We start from the raw sequence: 20,880 nt of genomic DNA on the forward strand, positions 1-20,880 counted from the left end.
CTTCAAAGATGTGTACACAAAAAGTAAATTTTACTTACTACTTACAAATATCACAAGAGCGCCATCATTTTCTATACTACTGAAAATCTTCAACAACATTCACTCAAATGTTTCTTGCTATCCCCCAAAGATCTGAGAAACAAGCCGATTTGCTTTTAGCTAGCCAGTTACAAGGGCTAAACTTGTTACTAAGTTAAGCATCTAGTCATCTAAAAGTTGCAATAAAGCATTCTCCTGGATTTAAAAAAAAAAAAAAAGAAGAAGAAGAAGAAGAAAAAGATTTTGAAGTCTAGTACAAAATACAGAGTTGCCTGCCAGACTTAATCCTCAGTCATATTTAAACTGGCTTAAGTATTTCCATCAAAATAAAAGAAAACAACCCCCCACCCCCCAAACTCAAGAGAGCACAACTGCTCAGTTTTTCATCATGCTACTGAGCAACAGAGAATAATCAACCTGGAAACATTATAAAGATATAAATATAGGAAACTCCATGGTATGATTTTTTTTTAATTTATAGAATCCAATTAACAACAACTTTATATATGAATGAGTACTCTAGAGGGAATCAGGATGCTTCAACACTGCCCCCCCCCAAAACATGAAATTCAGATACTGAGTTAAAAACAGCATCTCCCCTCCTTCAGCTTCTTATTCTTCCCAACAGGGACACCTCTGCTATAGTTCACCCCTTATTTCCCATGTGAATTCATAATCCACTGACACACCTTCCCCTCTGCTTCAACTAGGATCAGTTCCCCTGAACTCACCCCTCTCTAAAAGGCCTCAAAATCCTTGCCCCTTGCTATTTTTATCTGTAGCACCTGTAATCCCTGTTGCCCCATGGGAATCTTTACAAAAAGGGATTTGAGTTTAGCAGAGCTGTGCTAAGGAAGTGTCAAAGCATCAGATGTCTTGGAGGCAGTGTGACTTAAGTATTGCATTCTTTCCTGGTGGGGAGGGAAGGAGAAATCACAGAAGTGAAAGGTCCCTGTAAAATGACATTAGCCAATTCTGCAGCAAAGAAGCATAATACCAACTTTCTCAAGGTGGGTGGGGGGGAAGAGGAGGTAAAGGACTTTAAAGAAGCCAAACCATTTACCCCCACACAAAACTCAAAATATGTAGAGAAGAAAATTTAAATTGTCATAGCAGTTTTCACCTCAGAACGTATCTAAATTCATACCTATCACTGTGCAATAGAGGAAGAACATAGAGAAAATGTTTTTGTTAGCTGAAATTTGCAATAGAGCAAAGAAAACAAAGGTACCAAACATGAAAGGGCATTCATTTCTGAGTAAGATACAAACCATAGTTATTTGAAATGTTAGTTAGAGAAAGGGAGGTTAAACATACATAAGACTTGCACTAAAATTTAAGAATCAGTCACATTTTAAATGTTAACAGAAAATTATATTTAAATATTTTACTTTGGATGATATATCAAATTTGTAGTTTTTGTAAATGTTTTAAAATTTACTATTTTGCAAGTGAGTTTTTTTTTGTCTCTAGCTTCTTTGCCTCCTGCAAAGATATAGGAGAACATGTACAACAAAACAACACTGTGATGAAAAAATTTTTAAAAGCTGCCTAAAATGTCACCATAATACTAAGCTGAAAACCCAGTTTCAATTCCTACTAAAGTATTATTTCAACCTACACTAATATCTCCCTTCACTATATTTCTTCATTAGGCTCAATTTAAAACAAATTATATGCCTTTCTGTTAGTCTGACAAAACAGTTTATACTCTTTCAAGTTTTCAGGAGGACAGAACTACTACTTAGCTTTTATTAATTCAACATCTATACTAGTTATCTATACAAACCTATACTACCACTGTAATACTAGGGAAGAGAATGTGCTACAAAATATATTTATATAACTATGAAGAACACGAACTATAATTATGTCTTAGTTTAGAAATGATAATATGTTATTAAAATTAAAAATATATATATAAATGGCATTTTGGAGGTCCAGTTCAGGTAACATTGTGGTATCAGGTAACAGAGTTGTTGTTGTTTTAATGTAGCCATAATATAATAAAGTCCTACCTACATATAAAATAAATTAAATTTAGGATGAATAAAATATGAGAATATTTAGGTAAACACTAAAACAAACAAGGCCTTCAAAAGTCTTACCCATTTTGTTTAGAATAATCCTAAAGAAGTCTGGTGGTAAAAGAATGAAACTGCAAAATTTAATTCAAAGAGAAAATAATAGGAAAAGGCAAACTAAAGATTCCAAGCAGTTGTTATTAGTATATACAACACTTCAAATGGGGAACAGAAAAGCAGAAGTAGTAGTATAACAACATGCAAATATGTAAAAAAATATTTCTAGGGTTCATTAACAAGAGTAGAAAAATGTGTACCACATGCTTATAAGCAGTAGTACAAAAAATAGAAAAGCTTCCTACTCCTGTTTATAAAAGGTATAATAGACCCATCAAGCACTATGTATCATGCTATACAATTATTTCCCCATTATACATAAAAAGAAAACCATTTTTTACTAATTCTAAAGAACTGAAAAATGTATTAAACCAATTATGTTCAAATGAACATTGGCAAAACATTTCCAAACATGACAAATCTGCTAAGAAAGGCAATTTTCATAGAAAAAAATCTGAGCTTGACCTACAAATTCTTATACTGTAATCTTTTAAAGAAATCAATGAAGTTTGTTATAAATTAAAAATTAATAGTATTTTCTACACCCATGTGTTAATGGCCTAAATCTTAAAAAGTAACTGAAATAGAACAGGCACAGCCCAATGGGGAGGTAGACAGAGTCCTAATATTTGGAACTTCTCTAGCTCTTCAGTGAGAAGAGACTGTCTCTGAAGTGTAAAGGAAGCGACCGGTAGAACCACAAATAGAAGCTGACAAATAGGTAGATAGAACACTAAAAAGTAATGCTTCAAAATGACATTCCCTCTATTTTAATAAAATTCAAGAAAAGGCTATAAGAACAAAATAGCATTCAAATTAATTATAGACAATAAGTATCATTAATATAGTACTTAATTAAAAAGTTTCAAAGATCACTTACCTCTTACTAACTGGGTACATTTCACCACATCTGTGTGTGGGTGCTCAATGGTGATCTCAAAACCTGAAATGAGAAGCACTTTTTTCCCCAATCACTTACCACTACAATACTTGCCTGAAAAATGCCATTCATCACACAATCATAAATGTTTAATATATTTTTCACTATTAAAAAACCCCAAAGACAGTGTTTCTCATCACTGGTATAATCATTATACCTTCGGTAAGAAATTATTTCTTCTCAAAAACAATGTTCCAATTATAAAAAATTATCAAAGTTATTTATACATCGGGGATAATATTCATTCAAAATTCTGAATTATGCCCTGGCCGGTTGGCTCAGTGGTAGAGCGTCGGCCTGGCGTGCAGGAGTCCCAGGTTCGATTCCCAGCCAGGGCACACAGGAGAAGTACCCATCTGCTTCTCTACCCCTCCCCCTCTCATTCCTCTCTGTCTCTCTCTTCCCCTCCCGTGGCCAAGGCTCTAATGGAGCAAAGATGGCCCAGGCGCTGAGGATGGCTCCATGGCCTCTGCCTTAGGTGATAGAATGGCTCTAGTTGCAACAGAGCAACGCCCCAGATGGGCAGAGCATCGCCCCCTGGTGGGCATGCCGGGTGGATCCCGGTTGGGCCCATGCAGGAGTCTGACTGCCTCCCCATTTCCAACTTCAGAAAAATACAAAAAAAAAAAAAAATCTGAATTACAATTAGTTTGAGATTATCCTCATGTTAAAAACAAACTAAAATCATGACAAATACAATTATTATTAATTAATCTTACCCCACAGTTTAAGCAGGGAATTCAACTATGTAATACATTTCTTTCCACCCCACTTCTTATTGAATTATTGGGGCTCTTAATTGTACTCCAACTCTTTCAGAAGATGTAAAAATAGCATTTTTAATAAATATAACCTTTGGGCTATAAGGTAAGAACTGACTTTTTAAATAATATAATCTTATTTTCTCAGTATGCCTTAGATCAAATGGTTTATGCCAGTTTGCTTTAACTACATTTCATTAATAATAAAATTGTTAAGGAAAGTAAACTGTGTAGGCCTCGTGATAATCACTGTTTCCAAAACCAAGATAAAATGTCGACAAACCTTCAACGTTCAATAAACCTTTAGGTAGGACAGAGTTTTTTCCTTTTTTAAAAAAGGCATCTAATGCCTTCAGAAGTGCTAAGTGAATACATCTTAATAAATAGGTAACCTTGATTTACAAAGTTACTGTATAGTCTATTTATATTTCTACTGTAATTAAATCCGCAAAATCACTTTAATGAAAGCCAAAGAGGTACAGCTCATATAATCTAAAGTTCCCCTTAAAATGCTATTCATTCTGTGCTTAAGAATCTGTTATAACAATACAAATGGCACAATTTTAAATAACTTTATATATTATTTTTAAATAATACAATTTCCCTTTTCAACTTTCATTATATAAGTATTCGTAAATCTTCATATTTATGTAATTTACATAACATTAACATGTACATTATTGGATATGGAGGGAATGAGAAAATTCTCACTTTTATTTTTCTATCTTTTATACTATAAAAACCTCAAACAAGTGATATATATTTCAAACTATCTATGTTTGTAATACAAAGAATGCCATGATAAGAAGCTGTGATTACCACTTCTACCCAAGATTTGGGAATGGAATAATAAAATAAAAATAACTAACATAATAATGAACGATTATCTACGACATACAACATATTATGTGGCAATTTTCTTATACATCATCTTTCACCTTCAAATTCAATGTTAAGGCAGGCATTGTTATTCCACCTTGCATATAGAGAATGGAGATACTTGAAAGGTAAACAGGTTTACAAAACACGTCAGAAGCCTAGAGATTTAAACCCAGATCGATCTCTAAAGCCAATGTTCTTTTAGAATACATGACTTTACACAAGTCAAAACTATCTTAAGCCTCAATTTCCTCATTAGTAAAGTGAAAGATAATAACCTTTTGAGATGACTTAAGTTGCACGAACTTTGCAGACAATATAACTTTTAGAAAACTTCAACATTTAATTATGTCACATTAAAAAAAGATATAAATTCATTAAATAGTACTGACTACAAGCTCTAGGAGAACAAGAACTGCCATGTATGTTTGCATATATTACAAACATATGCAACAGCCCAAAAGGAGTATTTTATTCTCCAGTGCAAAGCCAGAATGAAGTATGCTATTTTAACTATCTGAAAACAAAAATCACACTCAAGGCTGTTTATGCCAAATAAAATTAAATTTTAAAAATGGTTTCCTTGTGTCTGACCAGGCGGTGGCACAGTGGATAGAAGGTTGGCCTGGGACGCAGAGTACCCAGGTTCAAAACCCCAAGGTCGCCAGCTTGAGCTAAGGGTTGCTGGCTTGAGCATGGGATCAGACATGACTGCATGAGCAAGGGATTGCTGTCTTGAGCTCAAGGTCACTGGCTTGAACAAGGGGTCACTGGCTCAGCTGGAGCCCCCGGTAAAGGCACGTATGAGAAAGCAATCAATGAACTACTAAAGTGCCAAAACGAAGAACTGACACGTCTCATCTCTCTCCCTTCCTGTCTGTCTGTCCCTCTCTCTCTCTTATTAAAAAAAAAAAAAAAAAAAAGGCTTCCTTATAACCAGGCAAGAAACTGGCCCCAAACTTTGTTTAAAAATGAAACTTTCTTCGAAGATAAAATTACTCCAGAAATCTTTTCCTTTATTTAGAATATAGCAGGTCCTCAATGTCATTTTGATCAACACCATATTATTATATCACAGGGACTTAACTCGTTTGTATTAATTAGCCTATGGTAAATTGTTTTTATTTGTTGTTTCACTTAAAGTTGCAAAACCAACTGACATTAAGTATAGACTTACTGTACTGCGTTGAAGAATACACACACAAATATATGACGTAATTACATACCTAGGGTTTGTAGCATTATGGTTTCAAGTAAAACCAGTTCTTGAGTTTGCTGAAGGTAAGCCTGCCAGGTAAAAATAGTAATATTAAAATACTTAAGATAAACATAACACTACTAGACTATGAAATCATTAAATTTCATGGGAATTACTGATTATAAAAGAACTAGAGTATAGTAGTTTATAAATATGAGGTAATTAAGTTGAGGGTGATAGAGAAAACATATTCTGTGACAAGTCTAAAATGAATTACTTTCAATATAAGAAATGTACACAAACAAAACCAAAACAACCTAACATAATGGTAGTATCAAAGGGGGTGGGTTGACTGGAACAAAAGAGATCTCCAGTCTATAATGTAAAACTTCACCTAGGTACTGCTTTAGAATACCAAATTCAAATCCACTTTCAAAGCAAAGGCTTACCAACTTAATTTAGGATTCTTTGTGTCATAATAAGTTATTTTTAGAATAAACTTCCTCTCTTCTGAAGAGACAAAATAAAATTTAAAAAGGCATAAAAAGTTTTCTGCTATCTCATTCTTAGACCATGACATTGACCAAGGCAATGTATCGTATGTAAATACTCATTTATGTAAGAACATATTGCTAAATCCAGAGTGAAAGCACCTTTAATTTTATTTAGGTTCCATTTTGAAAAGTTCACTGAGCTCATTTTTAATTATAGATTTCTATTATTTGAAGAATATTCTAAGTGTTCACAAGAAATAATCCCAAATTTGTAAAAATTAGTATATATTAACTTTAAATAGTTCCATTTTTGAATACAGTCTCTATTATTGAATGGCTATACTAATATTTTACTTCCATAAAGCCAACATCTAGAATAAAATGCATCATTAATAAAACCAGTATAGTTAATATGGACCTTAAACTTGATCCAAATCAAGCTGACTTAATATAATCTGGTAGTCATTCCACAGTTAAAAGTTCCTGATACAGTAACACCTATAATAAGAGTACTAGAGAAATGATTTTAAAGGCCCAGAATTCTAGCTTGTTTTAAGATAGCAGAACATTTTTAAGTGGTGCTTTCAAAAAAGGTCTATTAGAATGTTGATGATAAACATGTTATTTGGAAACTTCCACTATTCTTTAGAAAAATAAAAATACCATTTTTTAAAATGCTGCTCATAAAAGCATGGTAAGTCCTGGCTGGTTGGATCAGTGGTAGAATGTCGGCCTGGCATGTGAATGTCCCAGGTTCAATTCTCCATCCCTTCTCCTCTTGCTTCTCTTTATCTTTCTCTCTCTCTTTTTTCTCACCTGCAGCCATGGCTCAACTGGAGCAAGTTGGCCTGGGTACTGAGTATGGCTCTATGGCCTCCACCTCAGGCACTAAGAAGAGCTCAGTTGCTGAGCAATGGAGCAATGCCCCAGATGGGCAGAGCGTCACCCCCTAGTGAGCTTGCCAGGTGGATCCCGGTCTGGGTGCACCTGGAAGTCTGTCTCTGCCTCCCCCCCTCTCAATGAGTAAGTAAAAAAAGAAAGCATGGTAAAATGTATCTTTATGTATCAGAGAGATAGGTAGCAGTGAGACCAATTGCTGATCTGAAGGTACATCCAGAGGTCTTCTTATTCCTTCATTTGCTGACAATTTAGAGTTATCTCTGGTCATGAATACACCCAAACAATGGAGGTAATGTGATTTACCCTCTACATGTCTCATGCATGGGTTTGCTGTGAGAATAAACAACAAAATGTGAAACACTTCAAAAGTACCTAACATGATTCAGAATAACATAGTTCATGAACAAACATGAAATATGTTTCTGCCAGATTGTTTCCTGGAATTACATTCTGAAGAGGTAATAGAAATAAGAAAAATTTGTAAGGTAACACTAACTTAATTATGTTTTTATTAGGACTAAATAATGAATAGGTTTTAAATTTACAAAGAAAAACCAAAAATCCCAGTTTTTACATACATCACACTTAGTATCCAGCAGTGGCTCTAGGGGATGAAGACAAGCATGTGCTACTTTGATAACATGTTCAAGTTTTCGAGCCTGTTCTTCCACTTTTGCAGCCAAAAATAATGCAGTAGGTGATATTATCTGCAGGAAAGATTAAAAGTTGGTGATTTAAAAACAAATATATTTTGGAAAAACCTACTTTCTAAAGGGGAGGGGTGTGCAAGGAAGGAACACAATATTAAAAGTTTGAACTGCTGGTTGGGCTACAATAAGATTAATGTTAAGAGTTTTAAGTTATTCATTAAATAGAACTAGTTACCCTGGTGTATAAAATTTGTTTTACTAAAGTGAAATAGGAAAAAAAGAAATACTTCACCTAAGATAAAGTTTAAATAATATTAATGCTTATTATGAGGGTAAAGGGGGGAAAAACCCTCAAGACAAGGAATAAAGCCATAGCTTTAAAAAAATGAAAAATAGCCCTGGCCGGTTGGCTCAGCGGTAGAGCGTCGGCCTAGCGTGCGGAGGACCTGGGTTCGATTCCGTGCCAGGGCACACAGGAGAAGCGCCCATTTGCTTCTCCACCCCTCCGCCGCGCTTTCCTCTCTGTCTCTCTCTTCCCCTCCCGCAGCCGAGGCTCCATTGGAGCAAAGAGGGCCCAGGCGCTGGGGATGGCTCTTTGGCCTCTGCCTCAGGCGCTAGAGTGGCTCTGGTTGCAACATGGCGATGCCCAGGATGGGCAGAGCATCGCCCCCTGGTGGGCAGAGCGTCACCCCATGGTGGGCATGCCGGGTGGATCCCGGTTGGGCGCATGCGGGAGTCTGACTGTCTCTCCCTGTTTCCAGCTTCAGAAAAATGAAAAAAAAAAAAAAAGAAAAATAGATAAAGTATATCCAGATTTTCCTTCTTTTGGGGCAGTCCTCACTTTCTAGTATTTTTAAAAAGTAATCAGTGATTCACTGTGTGGCTAAGTCTCTTGCCTAAAGAGAAAAAAAAGGATCTAAAAGACAAAATAAATATTCTGTACATGAAACTACTACCTAATATGTTACTTTACTAACACCATTCAAAGTAGCATACCCCCCCTCCCCCAATAGCCAAAAACCCAGGGAATAAATACATAAGACAAATCAATAGAGTAGAAACATTGCCAACAGGAGATAAAAATAACAGCAATTTTTTCAGTTTTAATGAGTTACGCTCTGGATAAAAGTATAAGACCACAGCACTAACAAAGACACTAAGACAAACATCTATTTTAAACAAATATTTACCTCCAAAGTTACTAATGAACCAGTAACTGCTGACTCAGAAAATGGGCATAGTTTAAACTCAAATAGCATTCTAAGACTACATGCAAGAAATATCTCATGGTGGCAGAAGGAGACTAGACTTTGGGTGGTGAGCACACAATGAAGCATACAGATGATGTATTATAAGTTGTACACTGAAGTCTTTATATAATATAAAGTTATTAACCAATGTTATCCCAATACATTTTACTTAAAAAATATTTCATGGAAAGATAATACCTGAATATCAAGATTCAGATACATTATTTTTCAAGAGAGAAACATCTGAGTCTCACTATATCTTGGAAGTCATCAATCACTAAGCAGAAACAATGTTTAAAAGAGGGAGGGAAAGAAAGGGTGCATAAATCATGCTATTTATGTGATTTGGGTAGGTAACAAAAGGAGAAAATTTCTGACAAAAGGAAGGTGGACTCTTTCCACTGAGAGTTTTGTGTTTTTTTTTTTTAATTTTATTTTTTAATGGGGTGACATCAATAAATCAGGATACATATATTCAAAGATAACATGTCCAGGTTATCTTGTCGTTCAATTATGTTGCATACCCATCACCCAAAATCAGATTGTCCTCTGTCACCTTCTATCTAGTTTTCTTTGTGCCCCTCCCCCTCCCCCGTTCCCTCTCCCTCTCCCCCCTCCCTCTACCTAGAGTTTTTAAAACAACTTACAAATACCTTTGCAGAGACATAAAATTTAATTGCTGGATTTTGGATTTGAAAGGGAACTTCTTTATTTCAAATGCATTTGCAGATGAGTAAATAAGTAAAAATGATTTTAAGTTCTCTTCTTGATGTATAAATATTTAAAATAGGCCTAAAATTATGAGTTTGGCTCCAAACAACCAGAAATAATGTTACCTTAAAAAAGACTAAATAAATTCAACTTGAACTTTCAACTTATTTCCATCTTTTAAAATTAAAATTACAACACAACAAAATTGTAACTGAGAATGCTTAAAAAAAGTGCAATGTATTCTTAGTTTTCATAGATTTAGAATAAACTACTGTTATTATTCTTTACAACAGGTTTAATTAAGACACATCAAAATTCATTAATATTCTTGAAATACCAGTTCCATAGCAGTCACCCAGAGCAAGGGGGTGCAAGGGTGGTGGTGGTGGGAGTGTTTCTGAAATGTGGAACGTATCAGATAACTGAGATGGGACATTATTCCTGTTTTTTTTCCCCTATACTTAAAATTTCCTACTACTGCTACCTACTTTGTTTGAACAATTCCTTTTCTATTTAAAGGCTTACCTCAAAAGATCATTTCCTTCCAAGGTAAAATTTCTGAGTCAGAGTGAGTGCCTTTCTTTATTCAACAAAAAATTATGCACACCTCTCACTGTACTTACACTGTATTTTAAAAAATGTTTATTGTATTGCTTTTAGAGAGAGGGAGAAGGAAGAGAGGGAGAGAGAGACAAGAACATGGATCTGCTCCTGTATGTGCTCTGACTGGGGATCGAACTGGCAACCTCTGCACTTCAGGATGATGCTCTAACCAATGAAGCTATCCGGCCTTGTATTCTAATGACTGGTTTATTAATCTTGTCTGTCCTCCAGTCTAGAAGCAGTTTGAACAGAGACTAAATTATACATTCCTGTCCCCATTATCTAATATGGTGCAGCTGCTGTTAAATATATAGGAATGAATGACATGTGGATAATCTATATATAAATATAAAGGCATCAATATTAAATTCAAGTATTCCAAATGCCACAATAAAAATCTAAGAGCTAATAGCAAGGTAAGAAATGCAAAAAACACCCAATATAATGAAGACACTCAGTTTCTCATAAATTTTCACTTATGTTATTCATGACTAAGAGGGAATGACTAGGCCAGCCTTTAAATGCTACACTATTATCAAGAAGCAAAGCAATAGCGGAACAAGTCAAAAGTCAAATTAAGTTGAACTTAAACTTCTTCCTAACTGCCAGATGACCCAGAATTTCTCTTACTTGCCAAAAAAGGCACTTTTAAAAGTCTCCAATGAGTTTTTCTTGGTAAAATCTTTTAGGATTCCCAGTCACAGGTTCATGCTCTTCAGACTTTTTGAAAGCCTCAATATCAAGAAGTACTTTCAAACCACATAGCTTTCTCCTTAGAACAGTCTCAATGTAAACAAAGTGTGTGTGCTAGTGAATGATTCTCAAATTCTACAAATAATTTAAAAAATTAAGTATTCAGGAAGCTATGCAATGATCTTCAGGGTAGATTCCTGTGTATTTAACCATACTCCTCACGGAAGTCTTTTTGTTCCCTCTAAAAAGGACTCAATTCTCATCCTCCTCCAGTGCAACTAATATCCAACACTCTCCAAAGTTCCTGGTGAAATCCACTACCTCCACCATCCACATTTCCTCCTCTACAGACTGCAAACAATTTACTGCATCAAGGCTGTCAAAACAAAACAAAACAAAACAAAACACCTTTTTAGATACTTTGCGAATATCTAAGTGAGACTTTAATTTTAAGGATGACTAAGGAAGGTAATCAAAGTAGGTACTACTGCTTTTTGTATGGAAAGCTGATTCCGTTGTGTGTCTTATTAAAAGGAAAAGAATTCCAAGAGTGTGAAGTATTGGCAATATCATTATTTGGTTTGTGGCTTTTGAGGGAACATTCATTAACATATGTAAACCTGATTCAAAGTTAAAAAAATTCATATCAGTACTGGTTCAAATGATCAATTACAAACTGAAATTCATTTCATTGGGGACAGGGACCTGTGTCTTTTGTGTTCTGGTCCCTAGTTTGATAGTTTCTTCAATTACTGTAACTAAAGGGAAGAAAAATTGATTTAAAAATAGTTCAGAGTTGGCCCTGGCCGGTTGGCTCAGCGGTAGAGCGTCGGCCTGGCGTGCAGGGGACCCGGGTTCGATTCCCGGCCAGGGCACATAGGAGAAGCGCCCATTTGCTTCTCCCCCCCCCTCCCCTCCTTCCTCTCTGTCTCTCTCTTCCCCTCCCGCAGCCAAGGCTCCATTGGAGCAGAGATGGCCCAGGCACTGGGGATGGCTCCTTGGCGCTAGAGTGGCTCTGGTCGTGGCAGAGCGACGCCCTGGAGGGGCAGAGCATCGACCCCTGGTGGGCAGAGCGTTGCCCCTGGTGGATCCCAGTCGGGCGCATGCGGGAGTCTGTCTGACTGTCTCTCCCCGTTTCCAGCTTCAGAAAAATACAACAACAAAAAAAAGTTCAGAGTTTATTATTTTAGCAGATGTACAACTCTTTGAAGGTGATATTACATTCCCTAAACAAGACCAATTTCTACAGAAATATACCATACAAATAACTCACAGAAGAAGGAGGAAGAGGTGATGAGCCCATTGCAGCCTCATGATCAGACTGCCTCAGGGAAATCTGACTAGCCTAGGCAAAGTACTTATTTTCTTTGTGGTTCAGATCCGCATCTATAAAATCGGTGAAATACAACCTGCTATGAAGTTGTGGTGAGGATTACATGAATCAATATATGTACACGACATAGAATAGTACCCCATAATAATACGGCTCATTATTACACTGCTCACAAAAATTAGGAGATACTTCAAAATGAAGACGAAGCAATAAAAAAAAATACATTTGATTTTTTTTATTAAACAAACAACAGAAAAGCAAACGACAAGTCAAAGAAGGTTGTTCAATTATGCAAACAAGATGCAAAACCAACTTTTATTTCACTGGTGGAAATGCACTATACAAAAGGCAGAAAGTACCGAAATATCTGTGGCACTTTTTGTTTTAAAGATTTTATTTATTCATTATAGAAAGGGAAGAGAGAGAGAGAGAGAGAGAGAGAGAGAGAGAGAGAGAAGGGGGGAGGAGCAGGAAGCATCAACTCCCATATGTGCCTTGAGCAGGCAAGCTCAGGGTTTTGAACAGGCAACCTCAGCGTTTCCAGGTTGACACTTTATCCACTGCGCCACCACAGGTCAATACCGAAATATCTGCACGTTCCCTGATCCCAATTTTTGTGAGCAGTGTATTACTGTGTTGAAAAAATTAACTTGTTGAGCTTAAAATTTAAATATGATTTAACATGCTTTTCAAAATTTCCTCTTTTTTTGCTCACAGTTAAACCCAATTCTTTAAAGGTTCTTATTTCTAACTAAGCAAATTCAAACCCTGAAATTATGATACTTAACATTCAATGGTTATACCCATACTCTTTTCCCTTCTCCGTCCAGTTATTTCCAGCCCCTTATCCCTTTCTATTCCTTGACATGTTTCCATTCCTACTTCTTGATCTGACTCCCTCCTCCTGCCCATTCCTGACTGCTGTCCCCCCTTCTCATGATGATGCTCTTACTGCTGACATTCTTCATTCTCCACTGCTGGCTTCAACCTTTATAGTTGGAGGCAAGGTCAGTTTGAATTAACTAAAAGCCTGGGTAATTTCTAAGTCACTAAGTCACCAAAGATGGCTGTATCAGCCAGTTTCAAGTAAATCATATGGTCTTTACTCTTTTAGTAAGTTAATTTTATGCACACACTTTGTATGTACATTTGTACTTAATTACCCTCTGCTGTTTTATTATTCAACTTTAAATCTCCTAAGCCAAAAGCCTTAAAAGCAAAGATAAGACTTCCAAGTCTGCTTTCTATTTGACAGGCTTCTAAACTGTTCTCATGTTTCACCTCTAGGTCCAACAGCAGTGAAGCCATTCCTCCCCTTTTCCTTAACTGCCCCAACACCCACCCCTCTCCTAGGAGTAGAATTATTTTTGTGCTTTGAAAAGGACTTCATTAATAAACATCTAGCTAGTTCTAGCTATCACAGCTCAAAACTCAAACATCACCTGCCTAAGACTATAGTAAGGGTGTAACTTTAGCAAGACTTATATAGAAAGAAGCTTCTAAAATAGAAAAAAGAAAAGTACAAACTTAGACATAAGTAAATATAAGGGAGGTAAGAACCCCACAAAACAAAACAATGGAATAGGTCAAAATGTTCATTTGTTAATACACAAGATCACCAAGCTCAAATAAATTAAACCAAAATTTTATTTCAATGTTAAAAATAATGGTTTAAATTCTTAATTTTGCTGCACTGAAAAGAATGACATTTCAATATTACATAAAATACCATTAACTCAGTCTGATGATAGTTATTTTTTTAAACTTGTTATTATGTGCAGATGTAATACTGTGAATATAAGACACTTTATCTTGAGAATTTAATACATTTTCTGGCTGGATGGTATTTAGGACATCTAATTACATTTAAAAAAGAGTTGACTTAATAATGACTGAAAAATGCCAATATCCAGGACAGGTGAAATTTAAAGTACCTGGCATTTTAAATTTTATTTATTGAAGAGTTCCTCACTTTCATGAATTTGTTACCAAAAAACCTCCCAACTTTAAAGTACACTTAGCATTTCATAGTGAAGCCTCTCTTTTTCCTTTTTCAGCTCCTACCACCTCCCAAAATCATGTAGTACTGCTAACATTGAAGGAACTAAAATAGTCTACATAAATCTTAAAAATTCCACTTTCCTTCAGATGGCAGTATTCCCCAAATTGATCTACAGACTCACAGGAGGCCTGTCAAAATTTCAGCTTTTGTTTTACAGAAAATAACTAGCTGATTCTTAAATTCATATGGAAATGCAAGAGATCCAGAACTGCCAAAACAATCTTGAAAGAGTAGAACGAAGTTGGAAGACTCATACTTCCTGAATTCCAAATTCACCATAAAGTTACAGCAATCAAGACTATGTGGTACTGCACCAGAGCACCACTCAGTCTTCACAAACGAATCTGTGGGCATCAAGAGCCTCCACGAACCCCGTTCTGTGGGGTCAGCCACTGCACTTCAGTCCCTCCCCTGCAGTCAAGACCAGTCCTCATACCAATCAGCCTCAGGGTCAATCTCAGGCTTGACATGCCAAAAGCAATCAAGTCTCAACTACAACAGAAAACCACACAGAACCCATACAAGGGTAGCAGCTCTACCTAATACACAGAAACCAACACAAGGAGACCGCCAAAATGAGGAGACAAAGAAACATGTCCCAAACGAAACAGGACAAAACTTCAAAAAAAGAACGAAACAAAATGGACATGCATTCCACCAGAGGCAGAGTTCCAAACAGTGGTTGTAAGGACACTCAAGCAACTTAGGGGAAGAGTAGATCAACTCAGTGAGAATATTTTGGAGATCAGCAAAGAGGAAAAAAAATCCAAAAACATGAGGGACCTCTGGGATAAAATCAAGCAAACCAACATTGAAAGGGGTACCAGAAGAGAGAAAGCAATAAATTTAAAACCTATTGAAGAAATAATGACTGAAAACTTCCACAACCTGGTGAAAGAAATAAACACACAAGTCCAGGAAGTACAGAGTCTCAAAAAAGATTAAAGGAAAGAGGCCAAACCAAAGCATATCATAATTAAAATGCCAAACGTTATGTACAAAAGAATGTTAAAAGCACCAAAGAAAAGCAGTTAGTGACTTACAAGGAGCTCCTTAAGACTGTCAACTGAAACTTTGCAGGCTAAAAGGAACTGACAAAAAATAAAGTGATGAGCCCTGGCTGGTTGGCTCAGCGGTAGAGCGTTGGCCTAGCGTGCGGAGGACCCGGGTTCGATTCCCGGCCAGGGCACACAGGAGAAGCGCCCATTTGCTTCTCCACCCCTCCACCGCGCTTTCCTCTCTGCCTCTCTCTTCCCCTCCCGCAGCTAAGGCTCCATTGGAGCAAAGATGGCCCGGGCGCTGGGGATGGCTCTGTGGCCTCTGCCCCAGGGGCTAGAGTGGCTCTGGTCGCAACATAGCGATGCCCAGGATGGGCAGAGCATCGCCCCCTGGTGGGCAGAGCGTTGCCCCATGGTGGGCGTGCCGGGTGGATCCCGGTCGGGCGCATGCGGGAGTCTGTCTGACTGTCTCTCCCTGTTTCCAGCTTCAGAAAAATGAAAAAAAAAAATAAATAAATAAATAAATAAAGCGAGGACCTACAGTCAAGATTACTCTATGCAGCAAGGCTGTCATTTAGAATTTGAAGGACAGATAAAGAGCTTTCCAGACAATAAAATGCTAGAGAGAGTTCAGCCCCACCAAATCAGTATAACAAGAAATGTTAAAGAAACTTCTTTAAGAGTATGAAAAAGAAAAAAAGATAAAAAATACAAATAACAATACAGCAATAACTTCATAACTGTCAATACTGACTTAAAAGGTAAATGAAATAAATGCTCCAATTAAAGACAAAGGGTGGCTGAATGGATAGGAAAACAAGGCCCATACATATGCTGCCCACAGGTGACCCTTTGTAGATCAAAAGACAGCAAGCAAAAGGATGGGAAAAAGTAACTAATGCAAATGGAAATGAAAAACAAAAATGGGGTAGCAATATTTACATCAGACAAAATAGACTTTAAAACAAAGACTATAACAAGAGACAATTCTACTTCTGAGTATTTATCTGAAGAAATCCAAAACACTAATTCAAAATGAGAAATGGGTCCCTGAATTCACTGCAGCATTATTTACAATAGCCAAGATATGGAAGAAACCTAAATGTCCAGTGATGATCAAATATGTAGTACCTATATACAATGAAATATTAGCCATAAAAAAATCTTGTCATTGTGACAACGTGGATAGACCTAGACAGTATTATGTTAACTGAAATAAGTCAGACAGAAAAAGGCAATACCATATGATTTCACTTATCTCTGGAATCTAAAAAACAAAATAAAGAACAAGAAGAACAGAAACAGTCATCAATACAGAGAACATTTTGATAGTTGCCAGATGAGAGGGGCTTGGGAGGATGAGTGAAAAAGGTGAAGGGATTAAGATGTACAAATTGCCAGTTTAAAAACAGCCGTGAGGACGTAAAGCACAGCATGGAAAAAATACTAAATAATATTGTAATTACATATATGATATCAGATGAATACTAGACTTATTGGGGTAATCACTTTGCATGTTATATAAATGTCTCATCACTACACTGTACCACTCAAACTAACGTAATGCTGTATGTCAACTATAACTGAAAAATGAAAAAGTATTAAAAACAAAAAGACTATATGGTATTGGCATAAGGAAAGTCAATTAGATCATGGAACAAAACAGACCAAAATAAACACATTTATGATCAATGGATTTTTCAACAAATGGTGTCACGACAATTGTATATCCAACAAGCAAAAAAGAAATGAAAATAAAAACAAAGTTGGTCCAGTTCTTTACACCATAAAAACTAACTCTAAATGGATCATAGGTTAAATGTGAAAGCTAAAACTATAAAACTTATTAGAAACAGGAATAAATCTTCATGACCCTGGATCAGATAATGTGTTCTTTGGTGTGACATCAAAGCACAAGTGACAGAAGAAAAAAATGAATAAATTGGGTGCATGTGTTACAAATGATAGCACCAAAAAAGTGAAAAAGACAGCCCATAGCATGGGAGGAGTTATTTGAAAATCCTGTATCTGAGCCTGACCAGGTGGTAGCGCAACAGAGAGAGCGTCAACCGGGATTCTGAGGACCCAGGTTTGAAACCCTCAGGTCATTGGCTTGAGCACAGGCTTGAGTGCGGGATCATAGACATGACCCCATGGTTACTGGTTTGAGCCCAACGTCACTGGCTTGAGCAAGAAGTCAGCTACTGCTGGAACCCCAACCTCCCCACCCCCGTGAAGGCATATATGAGAAAGTAATCAATGAACAACTAAAGTGCCACAACTACGAGTTGTTGCTTCTCATCTCTCTCCCTTCCTGCCTGTCCCTCTCTCTCCTCGTAAAAAAAAGAAAATGATATATCTGATAATAGACTGGTATCCAGGATATAATAAAAAACTCTTAAGACATAATAAAAACTCACAATTTTAAAAATGGGTAAAGGGTCTCAGTAGACATTTCTCCAAAGAAAATAAAGAAATGGTCAATAAACATATGAAAAGATGCTCTGTACCAATAGTCATTTTGGAAATGCAAATTAAAACTACAATGATATACCCCCCCCCCCCAGTGGCCGCCCAGCAGAGGCTCCCAGGCTGGCGGCTATGTCATGCTGGCTTTGCAGGGGCGCTAGCTAGCCTGTCTTGAAGATAGCCAAAAGAGTACTCAGACATTCCAACTCCCACATCCCAGAACAAAAGTGGATACAAATGAACTTTGAGAACAGTTATCTTGAACGACCAACTTTGGACTAAACCAGGAGTCGGGAACCTTTTTGGCTGAGAGAGCCATGAACGCCACATATTTTAAAATGTAATTCCGTGAGAGCCATACACTATGTTTAACACTAAATACAAGTAAATGTGTGCATTTTATGTAAGACCAACACTTTTAAAGTACAATAAGTCTCTGAATTCTTTTTAATAACGTTGTTATGCTGTTGCTAACCAATGATGAATAAAGTACTTCTTATCATTAATGCGACTTCTGGTGCTGCATGGCTTTGTAGTCTGGTTGATACGTGGTAAGGTTAAGCTTCATGCAGGCGTTGAGACTTCGATCCGTTAAACACGATCGTAGGTTGATCTTAATGTTCTTTAGATGTGAGAAAGACTGCTCACATACATACATAGCGCCAAACATTGTCAGTACAGCAATACTCACACGCTCCAGTGTGTAGTATGTGATGGGAAGCGCATTCCAAGTTTTGACAATCAGCTGGTCCGTGGGTTGAAGTTCTTTCATTTCTCCACACTTGTTTGCTCTCCAACTCTGCTTACTGTCCTGCAAGTCTTTCCAAATCTTCATTCAGTGACTTGAACTTATTCACCCACATGTCTGAGGCCTTCAGGTCAGCAGCTTGTAGCTCAAAATCTCTGACGAAGACACTGGGGATGTAACTCAGGTCGGTGCTGTCCACTGCACACTTGTGTGGATGGGTGATGAACTTAAAAAGACGAGTGCGCTCACGAAATTCTCCAAAGCGCTCTTTGAAGGACTGCAGGAGATTAGATGTGAAGCCCGCTAGCTGCTGGAGATCACGATGTTGAGCAGGGTCACTTGCTGTGCATGCATCTTTAAACTCTCCCAGTTTTTCAAAGTGTAGTAAATGACCTGTTTCAATGTCTGAGATGAAGAGTTCTAGCTTGTTTTCAAATGCAAACACTGCTTGTTGAAGGGATAAGACTGTATTTCCAACGCCTTGCATTTTCACATTGAGCTGGTTTAGATGTTCAGTCATGTCCACGAGATAGTAGAACTTCAGGAGCCACTCAGTATTAGCTAACTCAGGATGCTTGACGTTTTTCATTTCAAGAAAAGTCCGGACTTCGCTCAAAGCCGCAAAACGGCTGAGCACCTTCCCTCCCTCTTGACAACCAACACACATTACTGTGCAGAAGCAGACCAGGATAATTATTCCCAACTTCACCCAGCAGTGTTTTAAACTGGCAATCATTTAAAGCTTGGGCAACAATAAAGTTGACCACCCGAATGACCAGCGACATCACCTCACCAAGCTGCTCGCCACACATCTGATCACAAAGCACCTCCTGATGTAGGATGCAGTGAAAACTTAGGATGGGTCTCTTTTCATGTTCACGAAGAAGCGCTACGAATCCTGTTTTTACCCACCATGCATGCAGCACCATTAGTACACACCGAAATAAGTTTATCCATCAGTAGATTTTTTTCTTTAGCGAACTCAGTGAAAGACTTGAATAAATCCTCCCCTCTTGTTGTCTCTTTCATAGGCAAAACAGCAAGACTTTCCTCACGTAGTGTGTCACTGACAGCATACCTTCCAATCACGCTGAACTGGGGATAAATGGCTTAAGTCTGTTGACCCCTCCAAAGCAAGAGAAAAGAATGGTGCCGCATTTATGTCCTTCACTTGTGTTGCCTCAATTTGATTTGCCATCATGATGGTACAATCCTGAACAGTTCTTGCCGACAGAGGCATGTCTTTTATTCGTTTGATTATCTTGTCTTTATCCGAAAAGTCATCACAAAGTTCATTGGCAACATTGAGCATGAACGTTTTGGCATACTCCCCATCTGTGAATGGCTTTCCGTTTCTCACAATTGCTAAAGCACCAGCAAAGCTAGCAGAATTCCAGTCACCTTGTTGGGTCCAAACATGGAGTTGCTGCTGACTAGCTTGCACTCTGCACAGTAGCTCTTGACATGCTTTCTTCCTGCTGTCCCTCCCTGGATATTTCAATGCAAATGTAGTATGGCATGTGTCGAAGTGTCGCTTTACATTTGACAGTTTCATCGATGCAATTTTATCATTGCATATTAGACACACTGCAGGACCTGCTCTCTCCACAAAGGCGAATTCCTCTGTCTATTCCTGCTGAAAAGTATGATACTCATCTTTTTTTCTTTTAGCTGTCTTCTTCGTCAAAAGGGTTTATGCAATTAGCTAGCTGACTATTAGATTAAAAGGAGGGAAGTTTACTTTCTGACCTCACAATGACCCGTGTACATTACGCATTATTCAACAATAATTTGGTGTTGTCCCAGAGGACAGCTGTTATTGGCTCCATCTACCCGCAACCATGAACATGAGCGGTAGAAAATGAATGGATTGTAATACATGAGAATGTTTTATATATATATTTTGTATTTTTCTGAAGCTAAAAACAGGGAGAGACAGTCAGACAAACTCCCACATGAGCCCGACTGGGATCCACCCGGCATGCCCACCAGGGGGCAACGCTCTGCCCCT

General features: G+C 37.4%; 1 protein-coding gene across 4 annotated transcripts in view; it reads right to left on the reverse strand.

Moving 5' to 3' along the window:
* CCNT2 (cyclin T2) overlaps positions 1-20,880 on the reverse strand; it is a 55,417-nt gene that overhangs the window by 11,741 nt on the left and 22,796 nt on the right. For 3 of the 4 annotated variants that reach the window (XR_010731854.1, XM_066278970.1, XM_066278969.1), the window contains exons 3-5: positions 7,931-8,059; positions 5,987-6,047; positions 3,061-3,123 (exon numbers count right to left, since the gene is read on the reverse strand). Coding sequence is in view for 2 of the 4 variants with exons in the window: in XM_066278970.1 (XP_066135067.1) it covers positions 3,061-3,123; positions 5,987-6,047; positions 7,931-8,059 (253 nt within the window). In the remaining 2 variants the exon portion in view is untranslated. Of the gene's footprint in view, positions 1-45; positions 2,038-3,060; positions 3,124-5,986; positions 6,048-7,930; positions 8,060-20,880 lie in introns of those variants that run through there. The other variant, XM_066278971.1, reaches the window with a different exon arrangement.

The sequence above is a fragment of the Saccopteryx bilineata genome, chromosome 5, assembly GCF_036850765.1.
Source record: "Saccopteryx bilineata isolate mSacBil1 chromosome 5, mSacBil1_pri_phased_curated, whole genome shotgun sequence".
Lineage (NCBI taxonomy): Eukaryota > Metazoa > Chordata > Mammalia > Chiroptera > Emballonuridae > Saccopteryx > Saccopteryx bilineata.